General features: G+C 41.1%; 1 protein-coding gene across 1 annotated transcript in view; it reads left to right on the top strand.

Annotated features, from left to right (window-relative positions):
* The window catches only part of Gpc3 (glypican 3), a 368,381-nt gene that overhangs the window by 190,003 nt on the left and 158,269 nt on the right, over positions 1–20,109 (top strand). The window contains exon 3 of the mRNA XM_038317072.1: positions 18,310–19,004. Within this exon, the coding sequence (XP_038173000.1) occupies positions 18,310–19,004 (695 nt within the window). The remainder of the gene's footprint in view (positions 1–18,309; positions 19,005–20,109) is intronic.

The raw sequence follows: 20,109 nt of genomic DNA, 5'->3' as shown, positions 1-20,109 counted from the left end.
ACAAAGGAACCACATGAAAACTGAAACCAGACTGTCAAAAGTAGGTGACGTTTGGTGCTGCTTGGCAAGAGTGTGACTGGCTATTGTTTTGCTTCTCTGGACTTTGGTTGGAAATTTCGGTCTGGGAAAGAGCAAAATGGAGACAAAGTCAGACAAACTTAATGACTGGGGGTGGGTGGGTGGAGCAGACGGTGCTGTGATTGATACTGCTACCCCAGCTGAAGTAAAAATGTTTCAGCTGGGTGTGGAGTCCGGGCTGTCAGTCATGACAGAGATCAGAAGGGGAAAGTCACGGATAAACAGTTACACTGAGCAGACCCACCATGAATGGGAGAGAGAGGGGGGGGACTTCTCAGGTTCTGGGCAAGGCTCAGACAAGCTGATTATTAAAACAGAACTACCAACTTAAATCCCAGACTGATTTGGGTTCACTTCTGGCTCCTGAACTTTGGGCAAATGACAATACTTTTCTAAGTCTCTGGATATGGCTGTAACATGAGAATTTTAATAATTGGCCTACATCAAATGTTGTAAGAATAAAAAAAATAATCCATTTCCATAGTGCTTGAAACATAATAACTTCTCAATAAATGTTACCTATTGATATAATGTTTTATTTTGAATATCATATTTTAAAGGTCTGCTTTAATCTAATGCCATAATTAGACCCTGAAATCCAATACTTGGATTAGCACTGATTCATTGTTTCTGGAACACCCTGTCCACATTGCTTGTCAGGAGGGAGATTCTTTGAGGGTCTGTCCCACATGAATTGCAGGTAATGTAACGGTATGGAACTTCTAACAGCTTTTGGAGAACTTAATATTGTGGGTTCAATCAAGTGGAAGAGTGTCAAATTGGGGAATTTATAATACATTTTATGTTAGGTTGAAAATTGAGTAATTGAGCACATATTTATGGGGTACAGTGAAATTGAGTCTCCAGACCCCAGAACATTTTAAATTCTGAACATTACCCTCTGTGAACATGAATCTCATTGTCAGAGATATCTGTACTCTTCCGCTGAGAGCTGAACTCTGGACCTGATGGCATTTCTAGCAGCCACTGTCAAAGTCTCCTTAGCTAATTTCTTTGATTCTATTTTTAAGATTCTGCAGGGTAAAACTTGTTTTCTCTGTGTGTTTGCTTATCTGTGATAACGTGTTGCATGTGCGTTTGTGGTGTGTGTGTGTGTTATGAGTTTATATATCTTAGTAAAATACTAAGGTATGCGTTAGGTGGTTATGACCTCGCATCATCCACTGTAAACTGATAAGAAATAGCAAATAGTTGTAATTATAAAATTGTAGAACTTGAAGGAATTTTCACACTTAGCTAGCCATATCTTCTTAAGGGCTAGAGAAAGAAAGTGACCTACTCAAGGTGACAGTGGGACTGGGTCATATGAGAACATGATCTAATTTCCCTGTATTCCTCATCAAACAGAAATAATGAACTGAAAGAATATCTTAGAAAACAGAATGAAACTTGGAGATATGAGGAGAGCCACATGACTTTTCTACTGCCACATGCAGCAATACTACTGGACTCCCCTTCATACTGTTGTTTCGTTCTTTGAAGCTTTTCTCTTCTTTTCTTTATTTTTGGAGGGTTCTTTTTTTTAGTTATTTTTTTCCTTTTTAAACATCATTTTATTGGTTATTTAATTGTTGTTTTTATTGAGCTATACATTTTCTCCCTTTCCCTCCCTTTCTCCCCTCTTCCCTTTCCTGTGACCCACACGCACATTGTTTTTTTTAAAAAAAAAAATACAGAAGAAATAACTAGAGCTAGCATGTGAAGCTGCCTCACCATGTCCTGGGCTTTAATTAAGACATTTTGTCCATCTCAGGCAAACACCTGGCCTCCTCTTCAGTCTTATTTAGAAGGAAGGCTTCTTTTGTCCATAGAGTGCTTGTCTTTTACTGGCATGTCTCTGCGGTTGGGGATGAGACTCTCCCGCGTCTACATTTGTGGAGTGAGTTCTGTTCTTGGTATTGGGTACACGGAGCATCTAGACTCCTGCCTTTATTCCTGACACTGGGGGTCGGAGGCTGTGCACGTTCGTGTGGTAGAGAGTGCATGTGCATAGTGCGTGCTTGTGCGGAGGAGGCCAGAGATCAATGTCTGCTGTTGTTCCTCAGGACTGGCATCCTAAATGTTTTAGACTGGCATCGGGGGCACACGGGTAAGGCTAGACTGGTGGCCAGTGTGCTAAGGATCCACCTGTCTCCACTTCTCTAGCAATGAGCTTCCTAGTGCCTGCCGCCATTCCTGAATTTTTGCGTGGGATCTGAGATCAAACCCAGGTCCTCACGTTTGTGTGGCAAGCCTGTTTCCCAGTTGAGCCATCTCCCCAGAGCCTTGTACTTAATAAAAATAAAGATCCTATCCCCACTTTTTATATTATTTTAAATTTCATTAATAATGAATATGCCAATTGGTATTGCCTTCTCTCTTTCACCAAGGAGAATGGCTTGTCTCTCATATTGAATGTTAGAGAAGAATGCTGAGTAGCTCACTTTGATTTCCAGCTCTGTACCACTTAGGAATTGTGAGGGTTTTAAACAGCTTGTTCTGCTTTCCTGTGCCTCCGTTTTTTCTATCCATAAAGTAGAATAATCACCATAACCATGTTATTAGATGGTGGTGAGGATAAAATGTAAGTAAGAGGCTTAGAGTAGAAAAGGCGCCTGCCTCCAAATGAGTGGACAGTGCTGGCGCAACTGGTTGTTGTTATTGTCGTTGTTGGCTTTACTTAATCAGCCATCATTGTACAATGTATCTGCTGACATCAATTGGCTGGTGATAGCCTGGATTGTTGTATCAGCACTGTTTCCAGTGAGTCTATGTTAGTCTAGAATAAAATGAATATTCATTTCAATCTGGTGAAAAAGGGGACACATAGTGTCTATGAGGGATGGTGGATGGCGGTACTATCCGCCCAAACACAGTGCTTGAGAAACACAAATCCAACTGTGTTGGGAAGAATGCTAGGGAATAAGTTTTCCTGATTGCTTGCCAGCAGCCAGTCTTTCTTGATGTTTGTGTGCACTGACATCATGCAGCAAGTCTTTCTTTGGCATCAATACTGACTTAACTATTCCAAAGAAATTAAAAATTTCCACCTGGCCCAATCACTTTTGGAAGCAAGTTTGGTAGCCGGTTTCTAAGCCGACCCACATAACCCCTAGGCTTCAAAAAATATGCACTATATACCATTGCCACTTTAACAAGCATTGAGAATTGACAGGTAAACCTTTTATATTTTATATGGAAATGTTCAGTGCCCTCTATCTGGCGTTCCTTTAAACATATGTGGGAAGGAGAAAGGAGTTCAATATAGAGAGAGCAAAGGGACACGTGGGAAGGAAGCGTGTTAGAATTTGTTGGTATATAGGCATCCGTGCATTGTTCTGTAGTAAAATCCCAGATCCAGATAGTCTGGAAAAAATCAAAGGTAACAGCATAGGCAAGGGAAAGCTAATTATTGGCCCATTGCATGGATGATTTGAACATCATTTACATCAAAATTCCAATGAAACATTGGTGTCAGGGTGAACTGGTATCGTACATCACTGCTATTTCTTATTCCCCTCTATGCTCGGATGATTTGTATCCTCTGGTTTTTGGCCATTCTGGGTAGAGATGCTGGCTTTATTGACTCCCAGATGGAGATTTCAGGAAATGAAAAAGTTTGAATTTCAGTTCATCTCTTAGTGTCTGACTTGAACAATAACATATTGAAGGGACTGCTTTCTGTTTTTAATCTAATACAGAATTTTCCGTGATGTCAACTCCAGTGTCCAAGATCCCAATGATTTAGAAGGTATAGCTTGGGTCTGGCAGAGTGCTGTCAGCTGAAGAGGAAGGAGTCAAATGTGTCTTCCTTTATGCTGGAGTCAAGGGCACCCCACTCCCAGGCCTGTACAAGTGGGACCCCCTGGCAAATCGCTAAGAGGAGCATGCTAAGCAACAGGAGTAGGAGACTTAATTAGGGAAGGCAACTGGAGCTGTAGTTTAGAGATTCTGTTTTTAAAACACCTAATCTCAAAATCACCCCTTTCCAGGCATATTGCCAAATTACAGCAATGGGCTAGTTTTTAATGCCCATTTAAAATAAACCCTCTTGAATGTAGCACTGTGGCAAAGGTCCTTTCGGCAGAAAGCCACTTTAGACATCAGATCACTCCAAGCATTATTTTAATAGTGTCCAGGCCTTTCAGTAAACCTCGGGAGCTATTGCCTTTGAAACCCAGAAAATGTCAGTGCACCAAGAACATACAGATATGGTGCTGGCATGGACAACAGCTAGATTTCCTTTCTCCAAGATGAACAGATAATTTCCCTTGTCCATCTGTCCGAATTTAACTATTTTTTCCCTGATTTATCCTTTTTCCTATTCCCTTCCAATTTTAAATATTAAAATTATGCTTTATAGGGGTGAGGGATAAGGTAGTAAAGAGGGAGGAAATTCAGTAAACAAGCATATGCGTTTTGTATGTCAAGTATAGCTCAATAAAGTGAAAAGTAGAGGTACCATTATGATCTGGGAGGAAAGTTCACCTGCTCTCGCTAGGCATGCTAATAATGCAGTCATTGGTGCGTATTTTAGCACCAAACCAACTGAATTTTGAGGCTTAGTGCCCAGCTGAATTTTTGTCTGCAGCAATTGTGAAGGCTTCAGCTGCCACCAAAACCCCAGGCTAAAATCAAGAGGAGAAATTTCAAGAAATGAGTGTTCCCAGAGATACAAATTTGATTACTCAGGTGCATTTTGCTCCCGAAAGTTTCTTAGGACAGCAAATGTATCGAGGTCATACAATACTTCCATGAACAAATGTCCCCTGTCCTGCAGAGAAGAGAGCGCACAGCCTCCCCCTCCGAAGCAGAGGTTCCGCTGTCTGTACGGAACTATGAAGACCGTGAACTGTAACGTTAATGAGCTAAAACCAGATGAGCTGATGGATCGACCAGGGTAGAATTTGGGGGAAAAGAAAAACATGTTGTTATTAGGAAGATCTGCCGAGCTCAGCCTTGAGGCTTGTCACAGACAGTTCTGAAATCGCGGTCCATGGTCTTCTGCAAATCATGACTTGGAGTTTTGTTAGAAACGTGGTGACAAAAAGAAGCAAAATGCATCCTTGTGTATAATCCTGCAGATGAGAGGCGGTACTAGGTATCCACGTCCTGGTTTTAGCTCAGAACCTGGGGCTTTCTCCAAGACTGTGACATCACATATAATGGTTGCTAGGGAATATTTGGACAATGTGAAACAGGAGAGCTGAATCATGTGACACCTATTTGTGAGAGTGGCTGCTTGCATTTCTGACCGTACCTCTCCACTTCTGGGTTATAATTCTAGCTTTGTCCGCGTTGCTTCATTGCCTTTTTTTTTTTTTTCTAACCTTCTATTAAACCCATTTCCACCTCTTTGTTACTGTAATCAACTGTTCGAGATTGCTCGGAGCATCAAATTTTATAAGGTCACCTGGTTTGTACTGGCTAACCTCACACATAACCGCTTTCACAGTGCAATCCAGACAGCTAAGACATTGCTCCCAGCTGCAAGGCGCATTCCACTTACTTTGGAGGACTGCGGCCTTTGTGTTAGAGACTCGAATCTTTCTTCCTGTTCAAAAAAAAAAATACAATTGAATGTTTAAGAAAAGACATTTTTCTAACTCATTTCTTTTTGAGGAGGGTCAGCTTTTAGACACACTTCTTGTATCCCAGACTGGCCTCTAACTCACTGTGTAGTTGAGGCTGCTCTTAAGCTCCTGATTCTCCTCTATTCACCGCCCAAGTGTTAGGATTATAGGTATGAACTACTATGCCTGGCTCTGACTAGTGTATTTACCATTTTCACCCGCATCTTAGGCTGTTTAGGTAGTTGTTATAGCCTCTAATAAATGCTACAGTCAATAATTCAGGTGGTAGCACAACCTTCATGGATTAGGTGTGAACAAGTACCAATGACTTTGTTATTCAGGCCCAGAAAGATTTGATGTTCTAACTTCTAGATCACAATGGTACTGTATATATTCTTTTTCATTTTACTGGTGCATAGTTGCCATGCAGAAAGCATATGTTCGAAGCTTCATTTGATTATAAATGTACAGCCATGAAACCATGACCACAGTGTGTGTGCCATAAGCAGATTCATCCCTTCCAACATTTTTCTTCTACATTCTTGACTTATTGTCATTTTGTGATGAAAACATAAGATCTACTCTCTTGGTGAAATTTACTACAGACAATATATGCTATATTTCTAGGTATTTTTTCATCTTATGTGATTGAAACTTTGTACCCTTTAATTAATACTTCTTCTCTATTGCTCTCGCCTGGGATATAACATCCACCATTCTAATCTCAGCTTCTACAAATATGATTTATTTGTTTTATTTTAATGTGTTTGAGTTTCTTGCCTGGCCATATATTCGAGTACTTTGTGTGTGTCCGGTGTCCCAGGAGGCCAGAAGAGGGCATCAGTTACCTTTAAACTAGAGTTACAGGCTGCAGTGAGCTGCCATGTGCATGCTGGGAACCAAATCTGGATCCTCTGCAAGAAGAATAATGTATATAGAATATAAAGTCAAGCTCACAATAAAGCTATATAATTGACCTTTGAATAGCAACACTTCCTACCTGCCCTTAAACTTGGCTGGAGTCCCTATGGGTGGCACTTCTAGTCCTGCTAAGACTGCCCGCGGCCAGAGCTTAGTGAATGCATCGAACGAGCTCTCTCCCCTCTGAGTTCTTCAGAACAGGATTTAGAACTCCTCCAGGCTTCGCAGATACTTCATTTTTCTTATGTTTCATGCTATATCCTCCTAGAGACTGAGTCTTAAAAAAAAACCCTCAAGATTCTAGCCATTCTGTCCTTCTTCCGCCAGTAGCCCCTTTAAGGGCCTATAATTTGAGGGCAGGCCTGACTTTCAAAACAACGACTAGCTTTTCAATTAAATACCATAATTTTATGCCTACAACAGAGCTCTGAGGTCCCACGCTCCCGCCAGTAATCCCTCTTTGCCAATTTTCTTCTAATTTCCATTTCATTGTGACTGTATGCCACCGCAGGCAGCGTATTTCTGAAGAAAATGGCTGTTTTTAGAAGTAGTTGGCCTGAGTCAGTTTTGGCCGCACTCCACACACCTTTTACCCATGTCATGGAATATTCTTTTCTTATCTCTTCAGTGGATTCAGCGTAGCCAAGCGCCCAAAGCATGCAGCGTATGTAGAGTTCCACCAACAGAAATGAAAGAAGAAACAGACCCAGACTATGACAACGAGATGCATCTTTTCCATCTGTGTGTAGGACAAGTGTGCTCTGGCATCTCTGTGGGGTTGTCTTCTCTTCTACCTTGTTGAGATTAGCTTTCTTTGCTGTTGCATGCTCTAGGTTAGTTGGCTCGTGGGCTTCCAGAGTCTCCTATCCTTAGCCTTCCTTCTTTCAGAACACTACAATTACAGATACGTGCTCCATCTGGCTTTAGGTGGCTCCTAGGGAATCTGAACTCAGGTCCTTATGTCTGAGTGGCAAGGACTTTATCCATGAGTCCTTATCCCTGAGCTTAGATGGACATATCTTTTCAGGCAGTAGCGTGTAGTGGTTTTGCGAATAATCTCTGGGTCGAGATGACAAGAATTCACATTGCGGCCCTTCTACTTATTCAGCTCCTCTGTGGCTCGATTTTCGTACCTATAGAGTAGAGAAAGCAATAGACGTTCTTTGTGGGGTGGTTTAGATACTTATATGAATTAATTCACATGAGATATTTAAGACATTATCTGATGCAGTAGGTAATGCAAGGTTGCTAGTTTATTATTATTTCTGAAGCTTATTTTCAAATGCCGTGTAATATTTACCCTTGAAGTTGATGGGCATAATGGTAACAGTATTGTACACAGAGCCAAGAGACCTGTGTCTCATTGCTGCTACCATAAACCACATAGCTCTGTGACTTAGGTCTAGTGTTAATTTCAGCTAGCTCATGTGTGAAATTGGGGTAATCACGTTTTCCTTAGCTACATGTATGCACCAGTGCACATATGCACACGCACTTTTAGTGATGGAGAAGGAGAGATAGAATTAAAACCGATTACCAGTTTCAACACTTGAAGTGATAGTAGTTACGTTTCAGATATGTTATGGTGATTTGGTGACCTATATCCTGTCTATATTTAAGCTAGGAAAGATTCTTAGAGCAAAGTGCACTTTTCACACATACATGGTATTTTGTGCTTTGCAACATAGAGAAGGCATTTATTACTCTGTCACAGCTGACATTTACAAGCCTTTAGGGACCGTGCAGGTTTGGTGCTTTATGCATTTAGTAAATACTAAAGGAAACAAATGTTTATAGGAATAATGTCATCAGTCTAATGGGACAGCTAAAATAGCTCATACATGCTCTTTAGTTTTTGAGAAAGTGTTTAATATTGCTGACATCACAATGATAGGGGCCTATGTTTATTTGGGTGCCTAACAAGTTGTTATGTAGACTGGTCATATGTCATAAGGGACAGAACGAAAAGCAAGGGTCTCAACAAATTTTAGGCCTTGGGTCACATACCACAAACTTAGTCTCTTCTTACCTAAGAGAACAAAATCTTAAGTCCTATGGCTCTCTGTAAAAGCTGAACAGAATGTTGTTAGATGGAGAGCTCCACGAGGTACCTATTGAGTTAATGAAAGAATTATGCTTTCAGAAGACTATGCATGTGTAGCTTTTCAGGCAATTCAGTTTGGGTACTTCTTGTTACGGATGGGAGTAAAGAAGAGACTGTTCAAATGAGCATGCTGTCTGTCGCTGTGAAGTCCGTGTGGGAATGCAAAATCGCACATACATCCTTATTAGCAAGTCACAGACAAAAGTCTCCTTAAGAACAAGGGTTGGGGGGGGGGATAGAGATGGCTCAGTGGTTTAAGAGCACTTGTCGCTTTTGTAGATGATGTGGGTTTGGTTCCCAGTACCCACGTGGGCAGCTTACACTGTCGACAACTCAGTCACAGTAGTTTTTATGCCCTTTTGTGGCTTCTGTGGACGTTAGGCACACATGCAGTGCACAGACGTACATGTGGGCAAATAATGTATACACATAAAATCTTTTTAAAGGGAAAGAGATGGCTTAACAGAACAAGAGTTGCGAATTGACCTTCATTAGGATAGTAGTTCAATGTCTAAGCAATTGGAGAAGGAAAGCAGTGTAAAACACACAGGTTAATTGGCCTAAGAACACAGAAGATCCTCTAGGTAGTTTGCTCTTTATGTCAATAATTTATGTTCCATTGAGCAGAAACAGATTCTCATTAGCTAAAGTCACTACAGGGACCAACCTTTAAACGACACTGCATACACCTTCTTAATAGAACAGAAGCTTTCTTTCAGTATTTCTTCACCAAAAAGGTTTATTTTATTTTTCTAAGCTTAGGTTAGCAGCAAGTACTTAAAGGAAGAAACCCCTCACACTTAGTTCATGAATCATGATAATGGATTATAAGACAACATTTTCAGAAGTCGCGAAAACAAGAACCAGACCTGGAATATGGCATGATAGAGTGGTTGGTTGGTTTTGTTTTAGTTAAAAGAAGCCATTATTTTCACAGTGCTATCTAGTCATCCATGGGCCCTGCCATAGTGTGTGGAGCAGGACCTTTTCCTTCGAGTCTTTACTTCAGTGAGCAGACCTTATCCATTCCGTGTGTGAATTCTTGAAGAAACTGCAGGACTTGATTCATTTGGATAGCATTAGACTTTCTTTTGTAAAGAATGAACTGAAGTTCTGAGAGTTATGACCCTCGTGCCTCTTTTAGTGGATGTCCCCTTCTTAGCCATGGGGACCTTGAATAAACAAGACTGGGTGGTTGGACTGAGATCTGGCTAGTCCAAACAAAATCTAGGAAGCCAGCGGAGAAGACTAAGTAGGGATCATGTCTTAGAAGAAGCTCATCAGGTGGATAGTGTGAAAAAATGCGGAGATGCTGAGCTACAGTGTTCCTTTACAATAATTAAGTTTATTCTTGGTGTGCCCACAGTCAAATGGGTGTCTTAACTCTGCAGCTTCTGAAGAACAATTTGTTATCTAAGTCAAGCTTTATCAAAGTTAAAAGATATTTTCCTCTGAAGCACTCCTGCTCTGTTCTGTCAGGCTACCTCTCTGGTTTACCAGGGATGCCTTATTCCTATGGCTATATGAACGCATGCGTTTTTTAGCCCTGTTGAAACCAGTCATACTAAATAAAGTCTACTTCAGTTTTAAATTGTTACCTACATTTATCTCCAGTTTTTAAGATGTGGGGGAAAGAAGTGGAAAGAGAGTACTCTGGTAGCTTCCGGGGAGGACAACATCTTCTAATGAGTTCCTGAAAGGGCCCCGCCTATTTATAAGTTGGACTGCTTCTGTAATGGCTACTCCAGCCCCGAGACTACATTATTGCAACAGGGTTTTGTCTTTCTCCATATCCTGATTTACCTACTGGTCTATTTGCATTCTACCTTATTATCCAAAGAATTGTAAATTCTCTGTAAGAATGTGCATAAAAACAAAATTAAAATAAATTTTAAAAAGACTGTGCATAATAACAGTGAGGTGTGCTGTAGCTAGAACGCCCAGGAACTCTCCGGCCAGTGGGAAGATGCAGATAGGAAAGATGGAGTAAAGAGCACACGACATGAAGTTTATTATGCTTGATAGAAGGAGGCTATAAATTTAGCTGTAAGCTTTCAACTCATAAATGTGAGTAGGGAAAAATTATGAGTTACATGACTCACAGAGTCCAGAAGGTGAAAGCAAACTAGTTGTTCAGGAAAACTAATGGACAGTAAATGATAAGAACTAATTGGGCTAATGGGGCAAAAGTGTGGTCAACTGTTGCAGGCTCATAAATTCTCGAGTACAGATTTTCACTTCTTGCTTCTGAGGACCCTTGCAATAAATCATTTTAATTGTCTTCTCTAGTCTGTAATTGCCATTGGAGGAAGATTTATTTACCTATCTGTCTGTCTCTTTATCCATCTATCCATCCTCTATTATTCCTCTGTTTCTCTGTCTATCCATTCATCTATATGTCCATTCATATCTCTCTATCTATATCTATCTATCTATCTATCTATCTATCTATCTATCTATCTATCTACCTACCTATTGCTCATCTTTAATGATACATATAATAACCCATGAAAATGTACTTCTTTTATTCTTTCCTTCAATCATTTCTTTACTGCTAGCTGATGTACCTTGTATTTAGACACCTAGTGGGTACAAGGTAAAAACTGAGACTTTATATTTATAGGCTGGTCATAGTCCTACAAAATAAATGACTTAGACTTAATGATGATTTATTCCTGAATCGTTCTGGTTAAAACAATGTGAATTGTAAAGCACTCAAAAATACAACAGAAATTCTACTAAATGCTTTTAGTGTCTTCTTTATGAACTATTTTCAAAAATGAAAGCCCTTACTTACATCCTAAACCTTCTGTTTCTGTGTGGCTGGTTTTCAAAAAACCATACAGTATTCAAGAATAGTGTTCTGCCTGTTTGGGGGTTTTGGTCCGTTAAATTGCTTTTCCATCTAAAATTACATTGATGTCACATGGCAGCTATTGTATGCTAAACCTCCCTTTTTCATGAACGAAATGTCAAAGCAGCTTGAAGGAAAAAGGAGTGACTTAACTGTGTTCAGTGGTTCTCATCACTTGTTCCATTAAAGACTGAGTTCTAAAGTTCTGGCACTTCCAAAAATTCATAGGCTTTACTTAAACGGGTTTAAATTGGAAAGAAAAATCAAGTAGGTGATAAGGGAAGAGCAATGTCTGGATAACATGATCAAAATGTTTTGTTTTTTATAAGAAACTGCCTCTCTATCATTTAAAGTGGTTGTATCATCTTGTGTTCCCACCAGATATTCCAGGGTCTCTGTTGCTGTTGCGCTACACCAGAGGTTCTCAACCCGTGGGTCGCAACCCTCAGGGTAGTTGCTTAAGACCATGAGAAAATACAGATATTTACATTATGATTCATAACAGTGGCAAAATCACAGTTATGGAGTAGCAGTGAAGATAATGTTATGGTTGGGGTCGCCACCGCATATGGTTGTGGTCACCATAAAGGGTCGCAGCTTTCAGGAGGTTGAGAACCACTGCTTGATCACCTCACAGAGTTTGCTATTGTCAGTTGTATGACTTAACTATTCTATTGCCTGCACAGTGGCATGCATTATTACTTTAATTTTTAAGTCCCTAACAATAGATGGTATTGAGCATCTTTTCTCTATTTGCTTGGGATCTACGAATCTTCTTTGGTGATGTGGCTCTTCAGATATTTTGCCCATTTTCTAATAAGGTTGTTGTTGTTGTTACTATTGTATTTTATTTATACATTCATTCATTCATTTAATGGTACATTGGATTTTCCCCAGTGTCTCACCAATGCTAGGGAATGTGTCCTTTCTCTGAGAGACATTGATCAATTAGGAAAAAGAAACAGGAAAACAAACTTTTATCTTCTTTCTTCATCATTGACACCCCCCCCCCATCTTCTTTTACATTCTTCCTGCAGAATTAGTAGTGGCAATTTATTTGAATATTTCTTGCCCATTTTACCAGTGACACATGTCCTCTGTTTTGTCTGAGAAAGTTCTTATTTCTATTTCACTTCCGAAGGAGCATGTTGCTGATCGGAGCTGTAGATCAACATCTTTAACTGTTCCGCTGTACTGTTTTGCTCGCAGGGTTTCTGGTGAGATCGATGTTGTCTTATCCTTATTGCGTCCGCAGCCTCCTTGGACTTTGAGTTTCCCTCTCGTTTTCTGCAGTTTGAATGTATGCCTCTGTGTTGACAGTTTGGTCTTCACTCACCTTGTTATTTGAGTTTCCTAGACATTTGAATGGTGTCTCAAGAAGTTTGGTAAGTTCTTGCCATGATGTCTTCAAATACTTCTGCCCAATAATCTTTTTTTCTCATTCGCAATTCGACACAATTCACAGTTTATAAATTCATCTTCCACTTCTTAGATCTTCTCATTCCTTCCTTCCTTTTCCCCATTTCAGTTTGTAAAGTTCCCGATTTTTCAGCCAGCTCACTGCTTCTTTACTTGGTTGCCTCTACTATACTGATTTCCGCTTCAGCGCGTTTGATTTCTAGAATTTCCTTTTGGCAGTGGTTGTAGTTTGCATCTTTGAGCTCAAATCACTCACACACTCTGCCATATTCTATACCATAACTGAATATGGGTGTCACAATGGTTTTCTATTTTCTAATTGTGTCTTGTTTTCCTTGCCTTTTAACATGACTTTTGATTGCTAGTTTAAATAAACGCACTTTCAATGTGAAGTTTTAAGCTAACCTGGCTAGGGGATAAGGTATTCAGTGTGTGTTGTGATTGTGACTATAGCTGCAGGTGTTAGAGGCTTTCTTTTCTTTGTTGTTCTAAGTATTTAATTAAGTATCGTTACAGCCTTCTGATGTCCGCATGGACATAGGCACACCTGGGTGTGTCAGGGGGTATATGATTATGTCAGAGGACAACATTGAGGACTTGATTCTCTTCTGCCGCTATGGTTAAGGGACTGAATTCACGTCATCTGGCTTACATGGCGGATGCATTTGCCCGCTGAGCCAGCCATCTCACAGGCCTGAAGAACTCTCTCCAATGGATCTTGTGTCCTTTTCTATTGTAGTGTGCTGTTACCCCACTTTAGGCACACTGATGCCGTGCTATGGTCTAAGGAAGATGCAAAGTGCATTGTTATTGCATCCTAAGTCTTTGGGCTGTGACCTTCAGAAGGTTTTTCTTTGGTCCCTTTTCCCCCCTAAGGTATGATAGAAACGCTGCAAGAGGCCAAGTTATTAAACGATTTTCTTTCAGTTACATGATACTTTGCTGAAGTTATCTCTCAAGCATCATCCATATTACTTTTGTTTGCTTGCCTTCTTGTTGTGTTTTTGTTTGTTGGTTTTTTTTTTGAAGAGCAAATCTTCGGTCTAGAGCTCTCTCAGTAGGATAGACAGATTGGCCAGCAAGCCCAGGGATCCTCGTGACTGCACCTCCCTAGCACTGGTTCTATAAACTTTTTGCTACTATACCCAGATTTTTTTTTTGCAGATTTTCTGGGGATTGAACTCAAATCTTTAATGCCTATACAGTGAGCTCTTTACCAACTAAGCTGTCTCCCTATCTCCAAAGAGTTTTTGACTAGGAAGCTAATCCACATTCAGTCTCTAGCGATTAATCAAGATTAAATGCCTTTGCTTTTAAACTGAGGCCCTGGAATCCAACTAGAAATATTACCTGTATGGGTCATATAGCCTCAGCCTCAGTTTCCTCACCAAACACATGTGCTTATGTCATTGGTGCCTAAGAGGATAGAAGCACGTGTGCCATGGGTTCTGGCATGGACCTAGCAGAAGCCTGGGAAATATTAGTTTTCCTTGTCCATCCAAGTACCTGTACTTGAAAATAAAACCTGTGTTCAGTCCAAGCCATTATGCAGTATTCATCCTAGGAACGGGAAAAGTTCTCATAAAGTAGTCGTCATCCTTGCAGTGCTGGAAAAAAACTGCCTTGAAAAAATAACAGGTTTCTATAACAATTGCTTACTCTACAGACCTTGAAAAGAATTCCATGGTTCATTTATTTTTCTTGTCTTCCAGTCCCAAGTATATTCTCATTTTTTGAAAGAAAAAATATACTCAGCTGACTACTGAGAAGGCACATAAAAGCCCATTTCATTTATTTAGTGTAGCTCGGAATGCAGGAACACCAGCACGGTATACTAAGGGCAGCCATTCGGCGGCAGTGGTCGACTATAGATCTTAGGGGGCATAAGTAGAAGAAGTTATTGAACTATTTAAAGAGAATCCGTACACTTCTCCCATGAAATTCTCTGGAGAATTGTCTGTCATTGCGCACCAAGCTGGAAGGAGAACGTTGGCAAGGCAACATTAGCATCTGTGGTGATAGGGATGGTGACAGGAACATTTAGAAATCTAGGGATTGGGCTAGTGAGATGCCAAAGCCTGTTGCCAAGTCTGAAAACTTAAGTTCGATCCTGATCCCTGGAACTCACGTGGTGGACTGGGAGAATTGATTCCCATAAGTTGTTCTATGACGTCCACAAGCATGCCATGGTGTGTGTGTGTGTGTGTGTGTGTGTGTGCATGCGCACACGCATACACACATCAATCAATCAATAAAAATGTAATAACAATAAAGAGGAAAATGGAACTTTTCTGTATGTGGGCATATCTCAGCTTATTAAATCCATTTATTTTCATCAATAGATTATAAAATCAGTGAATGTTTTCGATGGCGAATTGCTCCTGATGACAGGTTCCACTAGATTTACTCTACTGTTGACTGGACATAACTCTTTACTTCATTGGAGGAAAGAGGAAAACCATCTCCAGCTAAAGTATACTTGCTTATCTGACCACGTTATCAATGGATTTACACTTCCTTGCATTTACTTCTGCCCTTGACTTTATTTCACAAGCCCTAAAGTGGCAGAAGGAAGCCAAGCATCTCTTTTCACTTTAGTATTGCTTATATGAGACCCTGTAAAACCTTTCCGTGAGCCCTGGTGCTTTGGCGTGCTGTCCTGGGATACAGAAGCCAGGGAATTGAGCAAACTCCAGAGATGTGCCCTGTTCGTTTTGAGCTGTATGACGCTGCTGTAGAAAGTACCTTCGAGCGTGATGTTCACTATGGTCCCCAGCCCTTTCCCCCTGCACTATGTGTTGTTGTTGTTGTTGTTTCTCTAGACGAGTTCATGATCTTTTGTAATTTCCTCTTTCTATTGATCCAGCAGTGCTAGCCACAGAACTTTGAAAAAGGAATGTTATTATTGGCAGGAGGACCTGTGGGCTTTTCCTGCCATGTATCTTGTGTATTAGAGAATGAGAACACCACAAGTCAAGTAAAAATTCTCTTCACAGAGAATTCATTTTAGAGCGGCCCGGATGATTGAGACCTATAGGGGTAACCCGGCTACGAAGCAGTCTTTTCCCTTTCCCTTACTTCATGCTGCCCCAAGGCCAGGGTGAAAGTGCTGCTCTGCTTTATTGGTCTTGGGCTTTCAATTTCTTCTGGTACATTTTCATTCAGAGATGAGGAAGCCGATGGGAAGATGAGGAGTTGAACGAAGAGCTTAAGGTTGTGCAAAGAGAATGTGTCTTAGACTGCAAGTTTGAGAGCAGCTGGGGTGTAACCGCCACGTAGAGACACGGGTGGGAGCTGATTCCTTCTCCTGTGCCACTTGGGGACATATGGCCGTTCTGCTGAGACTCTGTTTCATCATCTGTTCAATCCAGGTTGATAATTCCAAATTCAGCCGGTTCTTGTAAAATGTAGCTGTCATGATGCTCTTGGACACGGCTTGGAATCTCCGCACTATGAAGACTCAAGTATTTCTTTTTGAAATCGGGTCACACTGTGTAACTCTGGCTGAACCTGGAATTCCCCGTGTAGATCACACTGGCCTTGAACTTGTCCTGCCTTTGCTTGCCAGATGTTGGGATTCTACGAGTGAGCCACTGTGCCTGGCCACTTGTGAATATTTCTGAGACAAGGGTGGTATATCATTAATCTCCATCTAGCGGATATATCCATAGCACCTAGCACGGCCTAAGCAATAACATATTTCTACCTAAAGTAAAAAGGAATACTTAATTTAAAATATCAAACTTTCTGATAGTTGAGTGACTGGCCCTTCCCACTGGACTAGATGATCACTTAGCTTCATTCAACATTTAGATTCAAGGATGGAGCAGAAAGTAACAAGTGGAACTAAGAAGATTGTTGTAAGATAAAGTGATTAAGAATCACTTAATGTTCCAAACGAAAGAAAACAAACAAATGAGCGTGTAGTGACTGACGGAAAGGGAAAATTTGCTCTAGGTCACAGAATTACAAAGTGGAAGGAATCAACAAACACTGGTACCTCCCAGTGGTGCCGAAGTCTTCCGCAGACCAATCGCCAGGCCACATATTCTCCAAACCTTTGGTAGTTGGCTAAGTTCTCATTTCTAATTCATTTTTGGTCTCTAGTGGGCTTGAAAGCGCTTTAGAATTCCACTGGCACCACTCCAGCATTGCTGGGTATGAGACGGGCTCCAGGGAGGAGCCTGGGGAGCGAGTTCTATCTTGTGAGGGATCTAGGACAGATGGCAGTTGTTCAGCCTAGAGCTCCCTTCTGCCACAGATGACTGAAATGTGGGCCTAAGTGATCCCAAGGAATACGGTCTCTCTAGCCATCTGAAGGTAGTGATGATTTGATTTTTTCAAGGCTCATGAATTGGCATCGTTTAGAGCGCACCTGTCATGGACCTTTGCCTCTTAGAAGGCACTGAGAGGACCAATGTTAAATATGAGGAAACTTGGCTATTTTTTAAACTCTTTTATTTCTTTTCTTAAAAATCTTTGTTTGTGGTTTTTTTTTTCCTTTTCGCATATATATGGTACTCTGGTTATTTGGAATAATTTGCATCTAGAATATCTTGGTTTGGGGAAAATGGGATGGCACAACACTAATTGGGCTCTTGCCAAGGGCCTGAAGCAGCAGATGTAATCTTGAATTTGTGGTCTCTGTAGACCAAATGAGGCTTCCAAGCCGTGTGGAAGCTGAACTTACTGAGGAAGCTTAGCGGTTATCCTCCCAGATGTTCAACTTGCAGCTATTGTCACTACCAAATGTATAGATAAGTGCACGGGTTGTTGTTCCCACCCAGATACCCATTCCGTGGCTAAATACCTTTTCCAGGTCTAGCAATCTGTCAGATAACTCCCTTTAAAGTTATCTGGGGAAAGTCTACCCAAAATGATTGAATTTGGGTTATCGTTTGTTCTTAGCTAATAACTTGCCTCTCCTCTGGGTTTGAACAGGCTTCTGCTGTCAAATATTTATCTCTGTCTGAAAATGAAATGTCCTTAAATGCACTTTTTTTAACTGAATGAATCAATGAGAAAAAGAGAAATAACTTCTCATTTAGCCAATTTTTAATCAATACTGTCATGAAAGACTGAAATGGTAACCGAATCCTGGCTGTTGTCATTTGAAATACAATTTGTATGTTTAAGAATTTATGTGCACATCAAACTTTGGAGTTCATATTCAGAAAGGGAAATTGATTTATGGGAGCAAAGAGTTGCAGGACTATAGTTAATGCCAGCAATGAATGCGAGTCAGTTATTTAAAGCAAATGGACCTTAATGACCAAAGCAACAGAAACATATCAAATTCATTAATACTCTGGATTTCATGTTTTAATTTGTGGACATATCTTTTTTTTCCTGTTTTACAGAGGCCTTTGAAATTGTTGTCCGTCATGCCAAGAACTACACCAACGCCATGTTCAAGAACAACTACCCCAGCCTGACTCCACAAGCGTTTGAATTTGTGGGTGAATTTTTCACCGATGTGTCTCTCTACATCTTGGGTTCTGATATCAATGTGGACGATATGGTCAATGAATTGTTCGACAGCCTCTTTCCAGTCATCTACACCCAGATGATGAACCCAGGGCTGCCCGAGTCAGTACTGGACATCAACGAGTGCCTCCGAGGAGCAAGGCGTGACCTGAAAGTATTCGGCAGTTTCCCCAAGCTTATTATGACCCAGGTTTCCAAGTCACTGCAGGTCACCAGAATCTTCCTTCAAGCCCTGAATCTCGGAATTGAAGTCATCAACACCACCGATCACCTCAAGTTCAGCAAGGACTGTGGGCGCATGCTCACCAGAATGTGGTACTGCTCTTACTGCCAGGGACTGATGATGGTTAAGCCTTGTGGCGGTTACTGCAATGTGGTCATGCAAGGCTGTATGGCAGGGGTGGTGGAGATCGACAAGTACTGGAGAGAATACATCCTGTCTCTTGAGGAACTCGTGAACGGCATGTACAGAATCTACGACATGGAGAACGTGCTGCTCGGACTCTTTTCCACCATCCATGACTCCATCCAGTACGTGCAGAAGAACGGAGGCAAGCTGACCACCACTGTAAGTATTGGTCTTGCATTTTCTCAGGGGCTGTCCTTCATTATGGTGGGTGGGCTGACCGCCCCAGCAGCAGATACTGATAGAACAATAGAGAAAGAAAAACACGAGCAAGCGAGGATGGCCCGTGGGCTGCATGAACTCATAGGGATAAGCTGCACGTTAAAACTACAGTCACTATACCAGGCTCTACACAGTCACAATACCAGGCTCTGAATTCTAGCAACACACACTTCCTTGCTGTAGAGTATTGGGAACTAATTTTATCTTTATGAGTCTTATTTTTTGAACTCAGGTAAAGAGAATAGCATGCATGCAGACACTTAGCATCCTTGTGGTAGATAGTAAATCTTAAGTAAATGTTAGCTGTTATTGTTGTTATCAGGATACTTATGGTAATACTCTGATATCCCTTTCTCCTATAACCAAGGAAAGCGGATCATAGTGAAATTGCATGTTGCACACCCAGTTACATAGTTAGTGAAGGATGCATGATCATTCAGAAACTGGAATTTTGGTTCAGTTGCCGTCACCTTTTAATTCTGATTTTGTTCTGTGGTCTTCACGTGTATCACATTACCATTCTGAAGAGCGACTTGAAGAGACTCAACTAGTGCCTACTAACTCAACCCAAACAAAGACATAGGAAAAGCAGAACATCCGTGTTCCCCTACATTCACGTTTGCAGCCTTCATTATACCAGTCTAAGACTTAAGAGACCTGTGGCGGGAGAACAGTTCTGCAAGAGAGGTAGCAGCTTGCCTGACTTCTAGGAGAGTCTGTCGTAGAACCAGAAGAGAAAGCCACTTCTGGTGTAGAGCAGAACATACAGCCAAGAGCTTCCAGCTCTATCATTTTAAGACAATGACTGATCCCTAACTGCTGCCAGCTTTGGAGGAGGATGTGGCAGAGCAGCAGTAAAATACTGTACCATTGTTGAGCTCCTGCTACGTATCAGGTGCTCTGTTGGCCAGCATGCATCATAATGTATTACAGTCATCCACGCAATGGGTCTCAATATTGCACCCATTGCACACAAGAGGGCTAAAGCTTAGAAAGTTTAAGTACTTCCCAAGATCTCCAAGCTTTCTTGCTGGAAGGAGCTGGG

Source organism: Arvicola amphibius, chromosome X (assembly GCF_903992535.2).
Source record: "Arvicola amphibius chromosome X, mArvAmp1.2, whole genome shotgun sequence".
NCBI classification, from domain to species: domain Eukaryota; kingdom Metazoa; phylum Chordata; class Mammalia; order Rodentia; family Cricetidae; genus Arvicola; species Arvicola amphibius.
The sequence above is the reverse complement of the archived record's forward strand: the minus strand, read 5'-3'. Positions and strand labels throughout refer to the sequence as shown.